At 42.3% G+C, this 20,110-nt stretch overlaps 1 protein-coding gene and 1 pseudogene across 1 annotated transcript; both read left to right on the top strand.

The window, feature by feature from the left end:
• The first annotated feature begins 2,970 nt into the window (after positions 1 to 2,970).
• LOC103199805 lies at positions 2,971 to 3,577 on the top strand (annotated as a pseudogene).
• A 7,796-nt stretch (positions 3,578 to 11,373) lies between these two features.
• Positions 11,374 to 16,794, top strand: PLK2 (polo like kinase 2). Its single transcript, XM_007944152.2, has 14 exons — positions 11,374 to 11,643; positions 12,196 to 12,303; positions 12,440 to 12,556; positions 12,777 to 12,906; positions 13,135 to 13,222; positions 13,957 to 14,052; positions 14,157 to 14,355; positions 14,445 to 14,592; positions 14,917 to 15,014; positions 15,341 to 15,470; positions 15,609 to 15,849; positions 15,960 to 16,089; positions 16,350 to 16,460; positions 16,603 to 16,794. Exons 1-14 carry the CDS (start codon positions 11,374 to 11,376, stop codon positions 16,792 to 16,794), a joined length of 2,058 nt encoding a protein of 685 aa, XP_007942343.1.
• The last annotated feature ends 3,316 nt before the right edge of the window (positions 16,795 to 20,110 follow it).

Consider the following 20,110-nt stretch of genomic DNA (forward strand, 5'->3'; position numbering starts at 1 on the left):
TATAATTTCCAATTTTCCTAGACTCATACTCCACACATTGTATATTTCAACATGAATTTAGAGGCCATGTGAAAAATAGATTTGATGATTTGTACACCAGACAGGTTGTGTGCTGAAATGAAAGACATCAATACATGAAAAAAGCAAATGGTCATTAAAAAGACAGGAAAGGAAGGGAAGATTGAAATTATATCAGAAGAAACCTGGAAACTTGCTCTTGAAGAGAGAGTAGCAGTAACTAAAATGAATGGAAGAAATGATGAAGTAAAAGAGATGAATAGCAGATTTCAAAGGGTAACTCGAGAGGACAAAGTAAAGTGCTATAATGGAATGTGCAAAGACCTGGAGAAGAAAAACCAAAAAGGAAGAACATGCTCGGCATTTCTCAAGCTGAAAGAACTGAAGAAAAATTTCAAGACTTGAGTTGTGATAGTGAGGGATTCTATGAGAAAAATTCATGATCCATATGGTCGAATGCCTTTGCAGAGTCAATAAAACACAGGTAAACATCTTTCTGGTATATTTTGCTTTCAGCCAAGATCCATCTGACATCAATAATGATATCTCTCTTCCACACCCTCCTCTGAATCTCCCTTGAATTTATGGACGCTTCCTGTTGATGTAATGCTGCAACTGCTTTTTGAATTATCTTCAGCAAAGTTTTACTTGTGTGGGATATTAATGTATGGTTCAATAATGTCTGCATTATGTTGGATCACCTTGCTTTGGAATGGGTATAAATATGGATCTCTTCCAATCAGTTGGCCAAATTTCTTGGCATAAATGAGTGTGTCCCTCTAGCTCTGCATCCATTTGTTGAAACCTCTTAGTGGGTATTATGTCAGTTCCTGGACCCTTGCTTTTTGCCAATTCCTTCAGTGCAGCTTTGATTTCTTCCTTTAATACCATTGGTTCTTGATCATATGCTACCTCCTGAATAGTTGAATATTGACCAATTCTTTTTGGTAAAATATATTCTTTCTATTTTCTTTTGATACTTTTTGCATTGTTCAATATTTTGCCCTTGTTGTTGTTATGTGCTGTCGAGTCAGCCCTGACTCATAGCGACCCCTCCTTGGGTTTCCAAGGCAGTATCACTACGGAAGTAGGATTGCCCAACTTTCCTTCCGAGGAGTGGCTGGTGGGTTTGAACCGCCAGCCTTCTGGTTAGCAGTCAAGTGCCTTAGCCAGTATGCTACCAGAGCTCCCATTTTGCCCTTAGAATCCTTCAATATTGCAATTTAAGGCTTGAAATTTTTCTTCAGTTCTTTCAGCTTGAGAAATGCTGAGTGTGTTCTTCCCTTTTGTTTTTCTAATTCCAGATCTTTGCACATTTCATTGTGATGCTTTACTTTGTATTCTTGAACTGCCCTTTGAAATCTTCTGTTCATCTCTTCATTTCATTATTTATTTAATTTGCTTTACTTACTCTCTCCCATTCAAGAGCAAGTTTCAGAGTCTCATCTGGTATCTATTTTGGTCTGTTCTTCCTTTTCTGTCATTTTAACGATCTTTTGCCTTCTTTATGTATGATGATCTTAATACTATCCCACAACTCATCTGGTCTTCGACAAATGTGTGGATCATAAGAAATTATGATAACATAAGAAATTATGGGTAACATTGAAAAGAATGGGCATCCCAGTAATTGTGCTCATGAAGAATCTGTACATAGATCAAGAGGCAGTCATTTAAACAGAGAAGTAGGATACTGAATGTTTTAAAGTCAGGAAAGATGTGCAGCAGGGTTGTATCCTTTCACCATACTTACTCCATCTGTATATTGAGCAAATGATCTCAGATGCTGGACTATATCCAGAACTATAAAAGTCTGTGGTTCAAATCCACCCAGTGGTACAGCAAAAGAAAGGCCTGATGATCTGCTTCCATGAAGGTTATATCCAAAGAAATCTTACAGCGCAAGAAAATCCTATGAGGTAGCGTACTCTGGAACACATGGGGTTCACTATGAGACAGAATTGATCAGATGGCAACTGAAAAAACATTCTATCACTTGTATGCTGTTGTTGTTGTTGTTTGCCGTCAAGTCGGCCCTCATAGCGACCCCTCCTTGGGTTTCCGAGGCAGTATCACTACAGAAGTAGGATTGCCCAACCTGCAGTGTAGTTTATTTATCCATTCTCCTATCAGTGGGCATTTGGTTTTGTTTCCAGTCATTTTGCTGTTACAAAAGGTACTACTATGACTGTGCTTGTTTATTCTCCTGGTATGCATGTGCAAGCATTCCTCCTTTTGGTTGTAGGGCATAAGAATCGTCAATTTACTCTCCTAGCAGAATCGTTTTAAGTTGTTAGTTCATACTTTCTCCAACACTTGGTATATTTAGGTTTCCTAAATGGTCTTTTCATTTACCTGATTAGCAATGATGCTAACTAAGAAGTTCATCTTAGGTTTTTTGGTTCTAAATAGTTTCTCTTCTGCCACATGATTGTTTCCTTTGCTTATGTTTCTGTAGGGCTGTATTTTTTTTTTTTTTCTTTTTTTCTATAAATTTGTAGGAGCTCTTTATAGATGCTTCTATTCATTTTTTTCTTGGTTATTTGCATTCAAATACCTTTTCCCAATGTAAAAGATGTTGTTTTTTTAAAAGAAGCTTTTGATGAATCAAAGTTCTTAATTTTAATTTAGTCAGAATGATCAATCTTATAGAATTAGCACTTTTTGTACATTAAAAAAATGTTTTTCTACGCTTTACTCAGAAAGTTATGTGCCTATATTTTCTACTAATAAAGTTTTATTCTTCACATGAGTCTTTACTCCATCCACCCAGAGTTGAGTTTTTGTATATGGTATGATATAGGGAATTAATTTTTCTCTGTATGGAAAAAAAAAATCATTTTAAGTTCCATTTACTATAGTCTCCTTTCCTCATCAATCTGTTATATCACCTCTGTCATATGTCAAATGGAGCTCTGATGACATAGTGGTTAATGCAGGCAGTTGCCAAAGATGGTGGAGGGGCAGGTCCTGGTGCTTGATGGCAGAGGCCATCTCCTGGGCCTCCTGGTGGCCATTGTGGCCAAGCAGGTGCTGCTGGGGTGGAAGGTGGTAGTAGTAAGCTGCGAGGGCATCATCATTTCTGGTAATTTCTGCAGAAACAAGTTGAAGCACCTGACCTTCCTGCGGAAGCAAATGAACACCAACCCGTTCGGCGGCCACTACCACTTCCGAGCCCCCAGCCGCATCTTTTGGTGCACGGTGCAAGGCATGCTGCCCCACAAGACCAAGTGTGGCCAGGCTGCCCTGGACCGCCTCAAAGTGTTTGATGGGATCCCGCTGCCCTATGACAAGAAGAAGCGAATAGTGGCTCCTGCTGCCCTCAAGCTTGTGGGCCTCAAGCCGGAAGTTTGCCTAACTGGGCTGCCTAGCACACGAGGTGGGGTGGAAGTACCAGGCAGTGACAGCCACCCTGGAGGAAAAGAGGAAGGAGAAGGCCAAGATCCATCACAGGAAGAAGGAGCAGCTCATGAGGCTACGGAAACAGGCTGAGAAGAATTAGGAGAAGAAGATCGACCAATACACAGAGGTTCTCAAAACCCACAGACTCCTGGTCTGAGCCCAATAAAGACAGTTAATTTCCTAAAAAAAGAAAGAAAGAAAGAAAAATCAGTGGTTTGAACCCATTAGCCACTCTGTGGGAGAAAGACGAGGCAATCTGGTTCAGTAATTCACAGACTTGGAAACCCAATAAAACCAAAAAACTAAATTCACTGATGTTGAGTCGTATCTGACTCATAGTGACCCCTCCTTCGGTTTCTGAGGGGGTATCATTACGGAAGTAGATTGCCCAATCTTCCTTCTGAGGTAGATTTGAATCACAAGTCTTCTGGTTAGTAGTCAAATACCTTAGGTACTCCGCCACCAGACCCAATGGGGGCAGTTCTACTCTATCTTATAGGTTGCTATATGAGTTGGAATCAACTCCATGGCAGTAGGTTTTGGTTTGGTCATATATCAAAATTCCTTATACACGTGGCTCTGTTACATTCCATGGGTCAGTTTGTCTATCCCTGTGATAAAACCAAACTTTTTAAAATTGCTATAACTTCATTGGGAATTCTGGTGGCATGGTGCCTAAGGCACTTTCCTGCTAACCAGAAGGCTGGTGGTGCAAACCCACCAGCCACTCCTCAGAAGGAAGGTTGAGCAATCTACTTCCATAGTGATACTGCCTTGGAAACCCAAAGAGGGGTTGCTATGAGTAGGATCCGACTCTGGTGCAGTGAGTTTGGTTTGGATTTTAGCTTCATTGTAAGTCCTGAAAGCTGGAAGAAAATGCCCCTCCCCCCTTTACCTTCTTTAAAGTGACTTTGTTATTCTTGGTCCTTTACACTTCCATGTAAATTTACAATCAGCTTGCCAAGTTTCACTAAAATCCCATCAGAACTTTAATTGTAGTGGCAATAAATCTACAGATTCATACAAAAAATATTTTGTAAGGATTTAGCTCCCATGGAGATTATACTTCTTTTTTGTGTGTGTTTTATGAGCTACAATGTTGGCCCTGTCCACATGATGGCACTACAAACTGAAAAATCAGATTCGTGATCATTGTTTTCATATTTGGAAAAGATACATCGAAACACAAATAAAGTGTTAGAATCTTATTAAATGCTTGCATGTTTTGGAGGGAAGAACTGAATTTTCAATAGTGTACCAAATATTGAAGTACACTTGGTAAATAAATAAATAAATAAACAATAAACCAAAAAAAAAAACCCACAACCCATTGCCATGGAGTCAATTCCAACTCATAGTGACCCCCATTGGGTTTCCGGCTGAAAATCTTTACGGAATCGATTGCTTCATTTTCCTCTCATGCATACACACCATTTTCCTCCCACAATACACCACCAACCTTCTGGTGTATTAGAGCTTTACTCTAAAGTGCTCGGTTTGTGGAAGGCTGTGGTCAGCAGTAGGATCCCTAACTCCATTTTGAGGCCTGACCTAAGTTTCAGACACTGTTTGGGTTCTTTCTGACCATTAAGCCAGCATTGAGGCTGCATAGACAAGTTCCAGGACAAACCTAGGGAGGAACAGTGTGCCTTCAGGAAGAGTGTGTTTGAAAGTAGAGGATGCTGACACAGAGAACTAGGGAACTTATCTAACAGTATCCTTTTCTAAATTAAATTAAAGTTGGAGTCTTGGTATTGTTTCGTAGCCACTTTGTGGCTAAGACTCAGGCTGCATGGTCTTGAGTCACAGCCTGTCTGGACCACCACCTACCCAGGCAGTCAAGGCCCAGAACCAAACCTGTACTCCTTTTCTCTCTTCAAGTATGTACATATCCTGATCATGGTCTTTGCCCTGCTTCTGGAGTCCTACCTGCAACAGTGACGAATCGATCTACCACCAGTCATGATTTTCTGATGATTTCCTTTGTTTTCAATCGTATATAATTAGCCCCATGGCCATGACTCAATGGACCCATTCAGATTTCTGTACAGTGCATATGCTGATGGTTTCCCTCATCCAGGATGATTGTCTTTGTCCTAAACTTAATAACTGTCTCTGTTGAACCTGTTTGAATCTAAGGTCTCTTTTCCCCTATTACACTGGTTAGTAGCCAAATACCTTACCAAATACAACACCAGAGCTCCTTATATACAACAACCAAAAAAAAAAAAAAAAGCCCAAACCCCCTGCCATCCAGTCGATTCCAACCTCATAGTGGGTTTCCTAGGCAGTAAATCCTTACTGAAGTAGATTGCCTGGTCTTCCTTCTGTGGAGTGCCAGGTGGTTTGAACAGCCAGCCTTCTGGTTAGCAGTTAAATGCTTTAGGCACTGCGCTACCAGAGCTCCTTATATATATATAGTAAACCAAAACCAAACACACTGCCGTTGAGTCAGATCCGTTTCCCAGCGACCCCTCCTTGGGTTTCCGAGGTGGTATCACTACGGAAGCAGATTGCCCCATCTTCCTTCCAAGGAGTGGCTGGTGGGTTTGAACCACCAGCCTTATGGTTAGCAGTCCAATGCCTTAGGCACTACGCCACCGGAGCTCCTATATATACATAACAGCATGTGATAATCAGAGAAATAATAATTGAAATAACAAAGAAAGCATTAATGACAATCTATTCTTCACAATTATTTTACCTTGCTGGCTGCCATCAAGTTGATTCTGACTTACAGGGACCCTGTGAGTACAACTGCGCCCAGGGTTTTCAAGGCCATGACCTTTAAGAAACAGATTGCTGCCCACCTTCCAAAGCCCCTCTGGGTGAGTTTGAACTGCCAAACTTTCAGCTAGTACTCAAGTACTTTAACCCTTTGCAACAACCACGCACTCCTATTTTAGAGTATCAGAAACAAACATCATAAAGAAGCTCAATATTAACCAATAAAGGCCTGATATAAAACTAGGTGTGGACATTAAGGTAAGTTAGTGCCATGGAACAGCGCTATAGGACAAAGTTGAACTGCGTTGGAAACCCAAGTAGGGTTATTATGAGTCGGATCCGAGTCAACAGCAGTGAGTTTGGCTTTTTTGGAATCTTTACAGAAGCAGATTGCCACATCTTTCTTCTGCAGAAGCAGCTGGAGGTTTGAATTGACATCCTTTTGTTAAGCTCAGTACTTAACCACTGTGTCACCAGGCCACTCTGGACATTAAGGTAGTACCTTCCAAATTGGCAGGCCAACTACAAGCTAGGGAATAGGTTTGCATAAATCCAAGGAGCAAAGTTCATTCCTAGGTTCATGAATAAAGAAAAGGGTTATGTAACTTCTACTTTCCACTCCCTAGCCCCACCCCTTATTCCAGCCCTGGTAATCTTGGGAGAAGCATGCCTGGGCTTGTCCTGAACTCATTAAAGAACAATGAAAAAGGAGGGAGAGAGAAAAGACTTTCCCTATTTATTTTGTAACGCCAGTGAGACCTCATTTCTTAGTTAAACTGAAAATATTTAAGACAGAATGTTTTTGAAGTGTTCATTTAATTGATATCATACATACACTTTATAGTAAGCTGGAGCAAATCCTTTCACTAAATTCCTTCCAGGTTGTTATTACTGTGGTATTTTAAATGGCTCTGGAGCTCAGTATCAACAAACTATTTACCACATCTTGTTAACTTAGATAAAAAGATGTAAGTGTGCTAATTAACATGACTCTAATTTGGATAATCCACGAACATATATATACAAAGGATATTGTTGTTGTTGTTATATGTCCTCTAGTAGGCCCTGACCCATAGTGATCCCTCCTTGGATTTCCAAGGCAGTATCACTATGACCCATCCAGCCACTCCTCGGAAGGAAGGTTGAGCAATCCTACTTCCGTAGTGACACTGCCTCGGAAACCCAAGGAGGGGTCTCTATGAGTCGGGTTTGACTCGACGGCACATAACAACAACAACAACAATCACTATGCAAATAGATTGTCCAACCTTCCTTCCGAGGAGTGGCTGGTGGAGTTGAACCACCAGCCTTCTGGTTAGCAGTCAAGTGCCTTAGGCACTATGCTACCAGAGCTCATACAAAGGATAGATTCTTAATATTTCTAAGTCCCAGTTTCCTCATCTGTAAAATGGAATAACAACAGGATTTGCACTCAGAATTGTTTCAGCAACAGTGTCAGAGTATACAATAAGCAAGGTAAGCATGGGCTTAGTTGTGCTTACTTACTTATCTGCAGTGAACAATTTCACATTTTGTCACATCAAAGATTCTGCTTCTAGGTATGGCTGGCATCTGTCTATCTCCCAACCATGTAGCACATTCCTATACAATGAGCCACTTTTCAATTTTATAATCCCAGACAGGGATGGAATACCCAGTAAGCAAGGTAAATACAGGCTTACTTGTACTTATTAATTTATGGTGAACAGTTTTACATTTTTTCACCTTCCTTGTCTTGAACATAAGGGCTCAATAAAGGCTACACTGGAAGGAAGGTTGGGCAATCCTACTTCTGTAGTGATACTGCCTCGGAAACCCAAGGAGGGGTCGCTATGAGTCAGGGCCGACTCGACGGCACATAACAACAACAACAACAACTGTTATTACAACAAGAAAAACAAAGATGTTCCAAAATTAGTAAAAAGAACCTTGGTGGTGCAATGGTTAAGCACTGGGTTGCTAACTGAAAGGTCGAAGGCTTGAACGCACCAGCCTATCTGCAGGAAAAAGTCCTGTCAATCTCCTCCTGTAAAGATTACAGTCTAGGACATGTTATAGGACAGTTCTACTCTGTCCTAGTAGGCTCTAGGTGTTGGAATCAACACAACAACAAAAAGGTGGTAAGCTGAACAGGAGGCTCCGGGAAGCGGAGACTAATCCATTGTTCTAGCTCATTTGTCTATGCTTTCCCTTCATCTTACCAGGTTGGCTCTTCCAGCATAAACTGAAGCTACATGATAAATGGAGAAATGATTAAAGTTGCCAAGGATTTCATTTTACTTGAATTAAAGCCAACGCCCATGGAAGCAGCAGTGAAGAAATCAAAGGACATATTGCTTTGGGCAAATCTACATGACTGTTATGTCTAAAGTGCACTTAACCAAAGCTGTGGTCTTTTCAATTGCCTCACATGCATGCAAAAGCTGGACAATAGAAAAGGAAGATGAAAGAATTCACATATTTGAATTACGGTGCTGTTGAAGAATATTGAATATACCATGGACTGCCAGAAGAAGAAACGAATCTTGGAGGAAGTGCAGAGTGTTTCTTAGAAGCAAGGATGGTGAGACTTCTCTTATGGTGCTTTGGTCACGCTATCAGGAAGGACTAGTTCCTGGAGAAGGACATCATACTTGGTAAAGTAGAGGGTCAGCAGAAATAGGAAGACCCTCAATGAGATGGATTAACACAGTGGCTGCAACAAATGGGCTGAAGTATATCAATGATTGTGAGGATGGCATGTTGTTGTTGTTGTTATGTGCCGTCGAGTCAACCCGACTCATAGCGACCCCTCCTTGGGTTTCTGAGGCAGTATCACTACGGAAATAGGATTGCCCAACCATCCTTCTGAGGAGTGGCTGGTGGGTTTGAACCGCCAGCTGTCTGGTTAGCAGGCAAGTGTCTTAGCCATTATGCTACCAGAGCTCCCGAGGATGGCATAGGACTGGGCAATATTTCATTCTGTTATACCTAGGGTTGCTATGAATCAGAGTCAACTTGATGGCATCTAATAACACCACCACATGGCTTAAGGATTCCCTGGGAGGCACAAAAGTTAAGCACTCTTCTATCATCTGAGAAGTTGGCTATCGGTACCCACCCTGAGGTGCCCTGGAAACAGGCCTGGGGACCTGCTTCTGAAAGGGCACACACATCCTTAAAAACCAATGCAACAGTTCTACTCTGTATACATAGGATCACCATGAGTTGGGATCAAATCCATAACAGCTAACAACATGGCTTAGTGAGCCATTTGAACAGCACACTAATTCTGAATAACAAGTTTGTGTGTCAACTTGGCTGGGCCTGGTTGAGTGGGTGGGCAGCTGGATGTAGTGTTCCTCATAATGAGCCTGGTAATCAACTCCACGGTGAAATCTACTGTGAGCAGCTCAGGAGCTGCCTTAGGGAATGTGGTTTGCTTCCTGCATATAAACAAGCCTTGGGGCATGGTCTCTAGCTTATGGCACACTTGGACCCTGCATGTAGCTGTGTGGTTGTTCAGCAGCCTGCCATGCTCTGTTGACCTTGAGACTTACAATGGACTTGAATTATGGCCTGTGTGGTTTGGGAGTGTGCATTTTACTTGTCAACCTTGGGCTTCTCAGCCTCAGCAGCCAGCAGATGTCTGAGTGAAGAAACGACTTTAGCTCCAGTAGGCCGGGAGCAGGAGGCAGAGCTGGACCCCATGGTTGCGGGGTTTTCACCAAGCTTGGACTTATAGCCTCCAAACTGTAAGAGAATAAACTCCTGTTTGTTCAAACCATCCTCTTTGGGGTATATTCCTTTCAGAGTGGTACTAGGTAACCGGAACACAAGTGATAGATGATTTATATTGCAAAATCACAACTAGCACTAGGAACGCTTTTGATACCACTACCTTTCAAAGAAAAGCCCTCAGCTGCCAACCCAAATGTCAGAGGTTTCAAACCTACCAGTTGCTCTGCAGGAGAAAAATGAGGCAGTGGGCTTCCATGAAGATTTACAGGCTAAAAACCCTATGGGGCAGTTCTACTCTGAGTAATGCACTTCACATGAGTAGGTTTGGTACTCCCAAGAAAAGGCCCACACTATGGTTAACTGAGAGCTCTGGTGATGTAGTCGGTAGCATAGTGGCTAAGGCACTTGACTGCTAACCAGAAGGCTGGCAGTTCACACCCACCAGCCGCTCCTCGGAAGGAAGGTTGGACAATCTACTTCCTCAGTGATACCGCCTTGAAAACCCCAGGAAGGGTCGCTATGAGTCCAATCCGATTCCATGGCAGTGCGTTTGGGTTTTTTTTGTTTGTTTTTTGGTTATGGTTAACTACCGCCCTCTCAGAATCGCTAACAAAACTTCTTGTACATTCCACGAGGTGGCGCCCTTGCCTTCCAATCTTTGGCCAAACCTTCGCTGGGTGCTGCCCTCCGTCGCCAAGGTTAAGTGCAAGCCCTGACCTGTGACCCAGGCTCGCTCTTGGGGATCCTAAGAGGCCTGACGAACCTCAAACACGACTCCGCCACGGTTAGCCCATCGGCGCCTGGGACCCGGGCCTTCGAGCCAAAGTTCGCCTCATCGTAAAGAGACGATGAGCTCAGAACACCCTGCCCTATGAATCTTTCTCTTCACTAGGCATAGCCTTTTCTCAGTGCCTCCAACTAAAGGGGCGCAAGTTCCGTAAAACCCCAAGGGCAGCAGGGCCGTCCGGAAGGAACTGAGCCGGGAGGTGGGGGGCTGGGAAAAGGACTTTCGGTTGGGTGTCCGAACGGGAGGCCTGGAGGGGGCGAGGCGAGGGGGCGGGGCCAAGCCTCTGCCCTCGGTTTTCCATTTTAACAGCCGAAGCTCGGAGCATTCGAAGAACTGGATAGCAGTCCCAGGAAGGGCCGGGGACCTCGGCAGACCGCTCTGTCGCGGTGAGAGAAGCTCGCGGCCCACTTCCTAGCCGCTCTGGCCCAATCAGCAGCCAGCCCCGAAGCGCGGGTCCAGCAGCAGCTCAGCACTTCTGGCTCGGGTCCGCGCGCTCCGGCGGCCGGTGGGCGTGGCGTAGTCGATGATGTCGCGTCACTTTCGAGTCTCCGCCCCCTTGGCAGTATATAAGACTTCGCCGAGCGTTCGTACTCCCACAAGTGGACTAGATCGTCGGGCGCGCGTTTTTGGTGTCTGTGGGGATCGAGGGCTAGGGCAAGTTCGGACGTGTGTCCGGGCCCCGGAGGTGGCAGCAGGCAGTGCCAGGCAGCAAGGCGGCGATGGAACTCTTGAGGACTATTACCTACCAGCCGGCCGCCAGCAACAAGATGTGCGAACAGGCGCTGGGCAAGGCTTGCGGCGGGGACTCAAAGAAGAAGCGGCAGCAGCAGCACCCCGAGGAGCCGCAGGCCCTGCAGCCCTCGCCGCAGGTGCAGCCTGCGGCCCCGCACCATCATCACCACCATTCACACTCGGGGACCGAGATCTCGCGGATTATCGTCGACCCTACGACGGGGAAGCGCTACTGCCGGGGCAAAGTGCTGGGCAAGGTGACGAGCGGCGGGCGGCGGGCCGGCAGGCGGCGGGAGGTCAGCCCCGGCGAGCCCGGAGTGGCCGCGGACCCAGAGCCCTAGCCCCAGTCACTTCTCGGGATGCGATCGGGACGCGATGGGGCCCCTCACCTGCCCTCGGGCTTTTGTGCGCTGACAGCGCGGGGGAGCTGCTTTATTTACATCCTTAGCCAAGGCTCGGTGTGCGTCCCTCAGCCCCAAGAAACTGATCTTGAGGCGGCGAATGAGGGCTGTGTACACCAGACGGAGCTCCTTCCACCTCCCCAGAGAATTGATTTTCTTGACAAGTCTCCTCAGACACAATTTCTCATCCCCGCCCCCCAATAAAGCTCCCCTTTGTCAAGGGAGATGAGAAACTGTTTTAACTATTGTTTTCAGGAACGCTTTTCCCCTCATGAAGGGGCTTTTATAAACTAGACTACATCCCTCTTCCCACCCTCCTTCAAAATTTTTATTTTTATATATTTTTAAATTATTTGCCATCCATTTTTCTGCCATACTTAGTTGTGCCTCGGCTTTGTTTCCTTTCAGGGTGGCTTTGCAAAATGTTATGAGATGACAGATTTGACAAACAACAAAGTCTATGCTGCAAAAATTATTCCTCATAGCAGAGTAGCTAAACCTCATCAAAGGGAAAAGGTGTGTATGACTCTTGAGTAAAATATTTTCTTTGTGTGTAGGGATGGGCCTTCCCTGTTAGGAAAATGTCTTCTGCATGTGTAAGCATTTGCTCTTCAGAGGTGGCTAATAAGCCTTATCTTCCTTTTTCTTTCAGATTGACAAAGAAATAGAGCTTCACAGGATTCTTCACCACAAGCATGTGGTGCAGTTTTATCACTACTTTGAGGACAAAGAAAACATTTACATCCTCTTGGAGTACTGCAGCAGAAGGGTAAGTCTTAAGTCCAATTTGAGTACGTTTACTTCCCTAAAGCTGACAAGGTATTCAAATTGTGTTATATCTGGGGTTTTAGCTTTGGCATTAATAGCGCTGCAACATCAACTTTTATCACTCGTCCTGCAGTGATGAAATTGATTTTAATAACATTGTCTGACAGCTTCTCACTCTCTCTCTCTCTCTCTCTTTTTTGTTTCTCTTCCTCTCTTCCCAGTCCATGGCTCATATCTTGAAAGCAAGAAAGGTGTTGACAGAGCCAGAAGTCCGATACTACCTCAGGCAAATTGTGTCTGGACTAAAGTACCTTCATGAACAAGAAATCTTACACAGAGATCTCAAACTAGGTAAGCCCTTTACCCCAAAGGCTGACTTGTCTTAGAAAAAGGTGTTTATTTTTTTTTTTCCTCTCTCTTTTTTTTGACGGATCAGTGTTTTCTTAATTGGGATCTGAGCTGTGTAATCTTGCTGTTGAATGTGTGGTTTTAATATAAAAACTGACTACCTGTCTCCTGAGTGAAATTTTTCTGATACCTGTTCAAAGGGATTCATGCTGCCTTTTGTTTGTCATCCAGGAAACTTTTTTATCAACGAAGCCATGGAGCTAAAAGTTGGAGACTTTGGTTTGGCAGCCAGGCTGGAACCCTTGGAACACAGAAGGAGGTAAGAGTCAGGAAGATGTATCTTGCTAGCAGGAAGATGATCAGATAGATCTTGATTAGTTTCCAGTCAATGTTTTAGAGATAGTTAGTTGGTACTAAAATCTATTAATACAACAATGTTAATTTAAGGAAGCGTTTATTAAGTGCCCACTGTAACCTTGCTAAAGGAGCTTTGGTGGAGTAGTAGGTGAGACATTTGGCTGCTAACCAGAAGGTCAGCTGTTCAAACCCACCAGATGCTTTGTGGGAGGAAGATAAGGCAATCTACTTCCATAAAGATTTATAGCCTTGGAAACGCAATGTGGGTCACTGTAAGTCAGAATCAACTTTATGGCAGTATGTTTGGTTTTGGTTTTGGTAGGTTTGTTAAGAGATGGAATTGACTCCACAGTGCACAACAACAGTGTGGGCTCAGGCAGGATTCCTTTTACCTATACATCGATCACCTCAGAAATCAAAGAAATCTGTCTTATGTTTGCATGAAGTATAAAAATGCCATGCTTGCCCTAAAAATCATGGTGATCTAGGTTGATTAAAAACACTTAGTCATGCAGACTGAAAAAATTTGTATATGGTTTAAAAGAACTATCAAAAGCCACTTTGGGATCAAATATTTCAAAATGGAAATTCAACATAGTACTTTTAAAGTTTAATTTCCCATCAAGTCACATCCAAAGAAATAAGTTTAACTAGTCAAATATTTCCTAACAAGATCTTGATATTTTTTCCTTCCAGAACAATATGTGGTACCCCAAATTATCTTTCTCCTGAAGTCCTCAATAAACAAGGACATGGCTGTGAATCAGACATTTGGGCCTTAGGCTGTGTAATGTAAGTAAATGCATGAGAATGAATTAAAATCCAAATTGTATTTGCATTTTAACACTTGGAAAGATTTAAGAACCATTACTAAAGCCGTGTTTTTTCACTTGCAGGTATACCATGTTACTAGGAAGACCCCCATTTGAAACTACAAATCTAAAAGAAACGTATAGATGTATAAGAGAAGCAAGGTACACAATGCCGTCTTCCTTGCTAGCTCCTGCAAAGCACTTAATAGCTAGTATGTTGTCCAAAAATCCAGAAGACCGTCCCAGTTTGGATGACATCATTCGACATGACTTTTTCTTGCAGGTCGGTGTGTTATCTTCCATCTTTTTATTACATGCTATTGATCGCAGTTATGCAGCAGGATTCTGACAATCTTTTCTGCTGATCCACAGGGCTTCACTCCAGACAGACTTTCTTCCAGCTGTTGTCACACAGTTCCAGATTTCCATTTGTCAAGCCCAGCTAAGAACTTCTTTAAGAAAGCTGCTGCTGCTCTTTTTGGTGGCAAAAAAGACAAAGCCAGATATATTGACACACACAGTAAGTTGTAAGATTTCTCTCACCTGTGTGTTATTATATTTAAATTCAAGAGATCAGTTCTTTTAACTAGTGTAATTGTGTATTACTGAACTTTGACATTAATAGCATAATAAATCCATACCAGAATTTTTTTGTGATTGATAGCTTTTTGTTTCTTAAAGTGTTCTCCTTACATAACTGCAGCTGATGACAATGATAAAAGGCTGCTTTTGCCTTGGAAGCTCGTAAGCTGCTTAATAACACAAGAGGAGGAAATATGGCTGGCTCTTTCTACCTGGGTTGAGACAGAGTAACACTCATAATTCTTTCTTCCTTGATTTACAGATAGAGTGTCTAAAGAAGATGAAGAAATTTTCAAGCTTAGGCATGATTTGAAAAAGGCTTCAATAACTCAGCAACCCAGCAAACACAGGACAGACGAGGTATGTTCGAAAAGAATAAAATGGACATAAACACTTTATATCATTTCCATTCTTTGTTAATTAGCACCAGGGCTATGATTACCATGATTCAAGCATGTTTTATTTACTTAAAGCTTTAAAGCTTTTCTTCCAACCCTTTGAAAGGAATGTTGTGTCTGTTGGTTTAATGATGCATGCCACTGAGTTGCTGCACTTTTATCTGGCTGTGTCCATTGCTTTTTGATAAGCTTTCCCAGCAGTTGCCACAATCTGATCTTGACCTGGAATTTTCAGCCTTAAATGAATTTAGATGCTTGACTCATTACACAATCCTTATTTCTTCTAAGGAGCTCCAGCCACCTACCACTACAGTTGCCAGATCAGGAACACCCGCAGTAGAAAACAAACAGCAGATCGGGGATGCTATTCGCATGATAGTCAGAGGGACTCTTGGCAGCTGCAGCAGTAGCAGTGAATGTAAGTGGTTGTCATTCTCTTTTTAAGAAATGAAACTGTAAGTGTCAGTGCTAAATACCAAGTAACTATACTCACTTTGTTTTGTAGCCTAATTTCCCATGAAAGAAACAAAATTTACATTTTTCTCTGTTTTTCCAGGCCTAGAGGACAGTACCATGGGGAGTGTGGCAGATACTGTGGCAAGGGTTCTTCGAGGATGTCTAGAAAACATGCCAGAAGCTGACTGCATTCCCAAAGAGCAGCTGAGCACATCATTTCAGTGGGTCACCAAATGGGTCGATTACTCTAACAAATATGGCTTTGGGTACCAGCTCTCAGACCATACTGTCGGTGTCCTTTTTAACAACGGTGCTCACATGAGTCTCCTTCCAGACAAAAAGTAAGTGAATCCAACGAATGAAATCCTTTTAGCCCGCCTAAATCTCAAAAACAGCTACTAACTACTGCTTCTATTTTTTCTCTTTTCTCTTTATTGTTCCTGCCTTTTAGAACAGTTCATTATTATGCAGAGCTTGGCCAATGCTCTGTTTTCTCAGCAACAGATGCCCCTGAACAATTCATTAGTCAAGTGACGGTGCTGAAATACTTTTCTCATTACATGGAGGAGAACCTCATGGATGTAAGTAACTGTGGCGTAGGCTAGTGAGACTTGAAGTATAGCACACAGTCCAATAGCATCTGCATCACCTTGAAGCTTGTTAGAAGTGCAGATTCTAATGTCCTACCCTAGATGTACTGCATCAGTATCTTTGGGAGGTGGGGCCCAAAATCTCCAGAGAATTCTGATGCTTCTTAAAGTTTGAGACCCATCTGCTTAGAAGAATTGAGCTTATACTACAAAATCTTTCTAGCACCAGATAACTCCTTTATCTCTTCCAGGGTGGAGATCTGCCTAGTGTTACTGATATTCGAAGACCTCGGCTCTACCTCCTCCAGTGGCTCAAGTCTGATAAGGCCTTAATGATGCTCTTTAATGACGGCACCTTTCAGGTAAATGAATCATTCAGGAAAGTGAATATTCATTTCATAAACCGTTTTCACCTGACCAGTTTAATTATTAGACTTTATTTTTCTAATGCTTGAATATTTTAAGAGATCTAATATCTATGTTTTTTTTAAATTTTATTTTCAGGTAAATTTCTACCATGATCATACGAAAATTATCATCTGTAGCCAAAGTGAAGAATACTTACTCACTTACATTAATGAGGATAGGATATCTACAACGTTCAGACTGACGACTCTGCTGATGTCTGGCTGTTCATTAGAATTAAAACACCGTATGGAATATGCTCTGAACATGCTTTTACAGAGATGTAATTAATGGACTTTTTTGAATGGACCCCATGGGACTCGTCTTTTCCACTGTGAGATCTACAGGGAAGCCAGTAGAGTGATCTATAGCATGTTGAAGAAGATGGACATGTGGTGGTACGAAAACAATGCCTCTGTGGCCTGCTGCACTGGGTGGGACCAGAGCAGGCTGAAGCATACAACTCTTGACTTTGGACTAATCCAAGGATGAACCAGGATGCAGTTTTCTTCGATATACCTGCTTTAAATGGTTGTTGAGACAATTTTGCAGAAAAGTGCATTGACTCTTAACTTCTCTTTGTAGAGAGCATTTCAGACAGAGGACTTGGAACTGTGAATATACTTCCTGAAGGGGAGGGAAAAGGGAGGAAATGCCCACGTTGTTGAAAGGCTGTAATCCCGGAGCAGCTTTTGGCTGCCTAACTGTGAACTATGGCCATATATAATTTTTTTTCTTTAATTTTTGAAGACATTTGTGGCTGGAAAAGTGCATTCCTTGTTAATAAACTTTTTATTTATTACAGCCAAAGAACAGTATTTATTATCAAAACTTTTTTTTTTTTTTTTTTATGTTGACCATTTTAAACTGTTGGCAATAAAGAGTATGGAAAAGCAGAAACTGATCTTCTGTGTTCAGAACGGCACATCATCACGTCAGAATATTCTTTGATAATGGATTCTCGGCACTATTTGGCATGAATTGGACAAAGAGCTGTAATTTTTCTAATCGTAATTGATGGGACGTATAATCATACTTTGACAAGTGTAAACTTTCCAGGAGTGTTTAACTTGAGTATAGTAAAAATATTACTCTCCAAAATATAGCCCTCCTACTATATTAAAAATCAAATCTTTGGAATATTTTCTCAAAACTACTTTAGCTTGGAGCTGAAATCTGGAATAATCCTATGTAAACAAAAAACAAAGTCATTGCCACTGAGTCAATACCAACTCATGACGACACCATGTGTTACAGAGTGGAGCTTCTCCATAGGGTTTCCTTGGCTGTACTGCTTATGAAAGCAAATCACCAGGCCTTTCTTCCACAGTATCACTAGGTGGGTTTGACCTGCCAACCTTTAGGTTAGAGGAACACAAACGGTTTGTGCCACCCAGGCACTGAAAGCTGGAGAAATCCTGTGTAATGAGTCCTCTGTTACTATGTGTCAATAGGTACAGGAAGTGTTTCTTAATATGGACAAAATTCTGCATTATAATACTTGCACCACCTAAACATATTACTCAGCTTGAACCTGCCTAAACACTTCTACTGCTGCTGGCAATACTAGCACATGATTCCAGTAATGGGAAGGACTTTGTAAATAAGTCATTTTATTTTCCTCTGGTGTATGCTGTTTGAGAAATGGTATGGAAACAAAGCTATGCTTTTTAGGCCCTGTTTTTAAACTATCAAGTAGCTCTGATGGTACTTCTGTTAAGGCATTGGGCTGCTAACCAGAAGGTTGGCAGTTCGAACCCACCAGCTACTCAGCAGGATAAAGGCAAGGTAGTCTGTTGGAGTAAAGAGAAACAGTCTTGGAAACGCTATAGGGGTCACTGAGTCAGAGTCAACTCAATGGCAGTGAGTTTGGTTTTGGTTGGTTTAAAGATCAGATTATTCAAGAGGCAAATCTGAGAAGGTTTTCTCTTCCAGAGGGTTCTACTCTGACGAGCATAAAGAAAAACTGCTCATCCTGTTACTCTGAAACTTACAGTGACCTGTGTAACATGCAAAAATTTATTGTTCGATTCTAACCCCATTACAAGGAAAATATGGGAAAAGCAGCACGTCATTTCATTAGGTCTGTTCACATTGGAATCATGTACAGTGTAGTGTAGCAATGGGGATTGTACTTTAAACTCCATGGCTGGTATATATTATTAATAAAGGTCAAAGTTGGAGGATTTGTTGTGGATATTTCACAGGTCCTAGATTAACTCCTTATGAATAAATAAGATCAAAGAAGAATTGATACATTTGAATTGTGGTGTTGGCTAAGAATACTGAAAATACCTTGGACTGTCAGAAAAATGAACAAATCTGTCCTGGAAGAAGTACAGCTGAAATGCTTCTTAGAAGCAAGAATGGCCAGACTTCCTCTCACCTACTTTGATCATGTCAGAAGGGACCAATCACTGCAGAAAGACATCATGCTTGGTAAAGCAGAGGGTCAATGAAAAAGGGGAAGACCCTCAATGAGTTTGATGGACACAGTGGCTGCAACAATGTTCTCAAGTTCACAAGAATGTGTGTGGATGGTGCAGAACCGGGTAGTGTTTCGTTCTGTTGTAGGTAGAGTAGCTATGAGCTGGAACCGACTTGACAGCACCTAACAACAGACTATCTCCTGCTGGCTGCAGCTCTCTGGCCATGTATACAACTTCAGTTTTTATTGAACAGTAATAGCTGAAGAACAGTGAAAAATTACACTGTAATAGCTGGGTGTGCAAAAGTAGAATCTATTTTTCTTCTTATGAGCAGAGGGAAAATAATTAGAGTTTGTAAATTGTAAGAAATAATCTTTATGATTTTCACACTATACCATGGTATATTACTTCACAGTTTCAAAATATACACTGAACCATTCTTGTATGTACTGAATATCTAGTGTGGGCCTGTCCAAGGTACACATTGGAGGTGGAGCATGAACTTCTCCCTGCCCTCAAGGAAGTCACAGCAGAGTGGAAGAGACAGTACATTTACCTACTAGTCTGATAAGTGCTGTGATACTATGCTTTAGGTATGCACTGGGTGTTATGGAAATGAAGAACAGGAATCATGAGGAAGGAGCCCCAGGCAAGGAGAGGACTCAGAGAATACAATCCTGAGAAGGAAAGGATTTTTTATTGAGTTTTGGAAGATGTTCTTAGCCACTGTGGATTCGGCTTCTGTGCATAATAGAACCAAACTCTGCCTGGTCCTGTTCCGTGCCCATAATGGCAGATCAAGTCATTGTCAGCCATAGAGCTTTCAGAAGCAGATCACCAGCCCTTTCTTCCATGTCTGTCTTAGTCTGGAAGCTGTGCTTAAACCTGTACAACATCAAAGCAACATGCAAGCATCCACTGATGGATGAGGGTGGCTGGACATGGTGTGACTTGGCCAGTAATTGAACCAGGTCACTAGCATGGAAGGCAAGAATTCTGTCACTGAATGACCACTGCCCTCCTTTTCAAAGATAAAGAGGAGTTAAGTAGAATGACAAACTGAGATGAAGTGTCCTAAGCAGAGGGAATACTATGCAAAAGCCCAAGCATGAGAGAATTTGCTGTAGAATTAGGTAGGTAAGTTTGAAAAATCATGGGTAAAGGCTGGAAAAGACAAG

The sequence above is a fragment of the Orycteropus afer genome, unplaced genomic scaffold, assembly GCF_000298275.1.
Source record: "Orycteropus afer afer isolate SDZICR_OR568_19922 unplaced genomic scaffold, OryAfe1.0 scaffold00122, whole genome shotgun sequence".
Lineage (NCBI taxonomy): Eukaryota > Metazoa > Chordata > Mammalia > Tubulidentata > Orycteropodidae > Orycteropus > Orycteropus afer.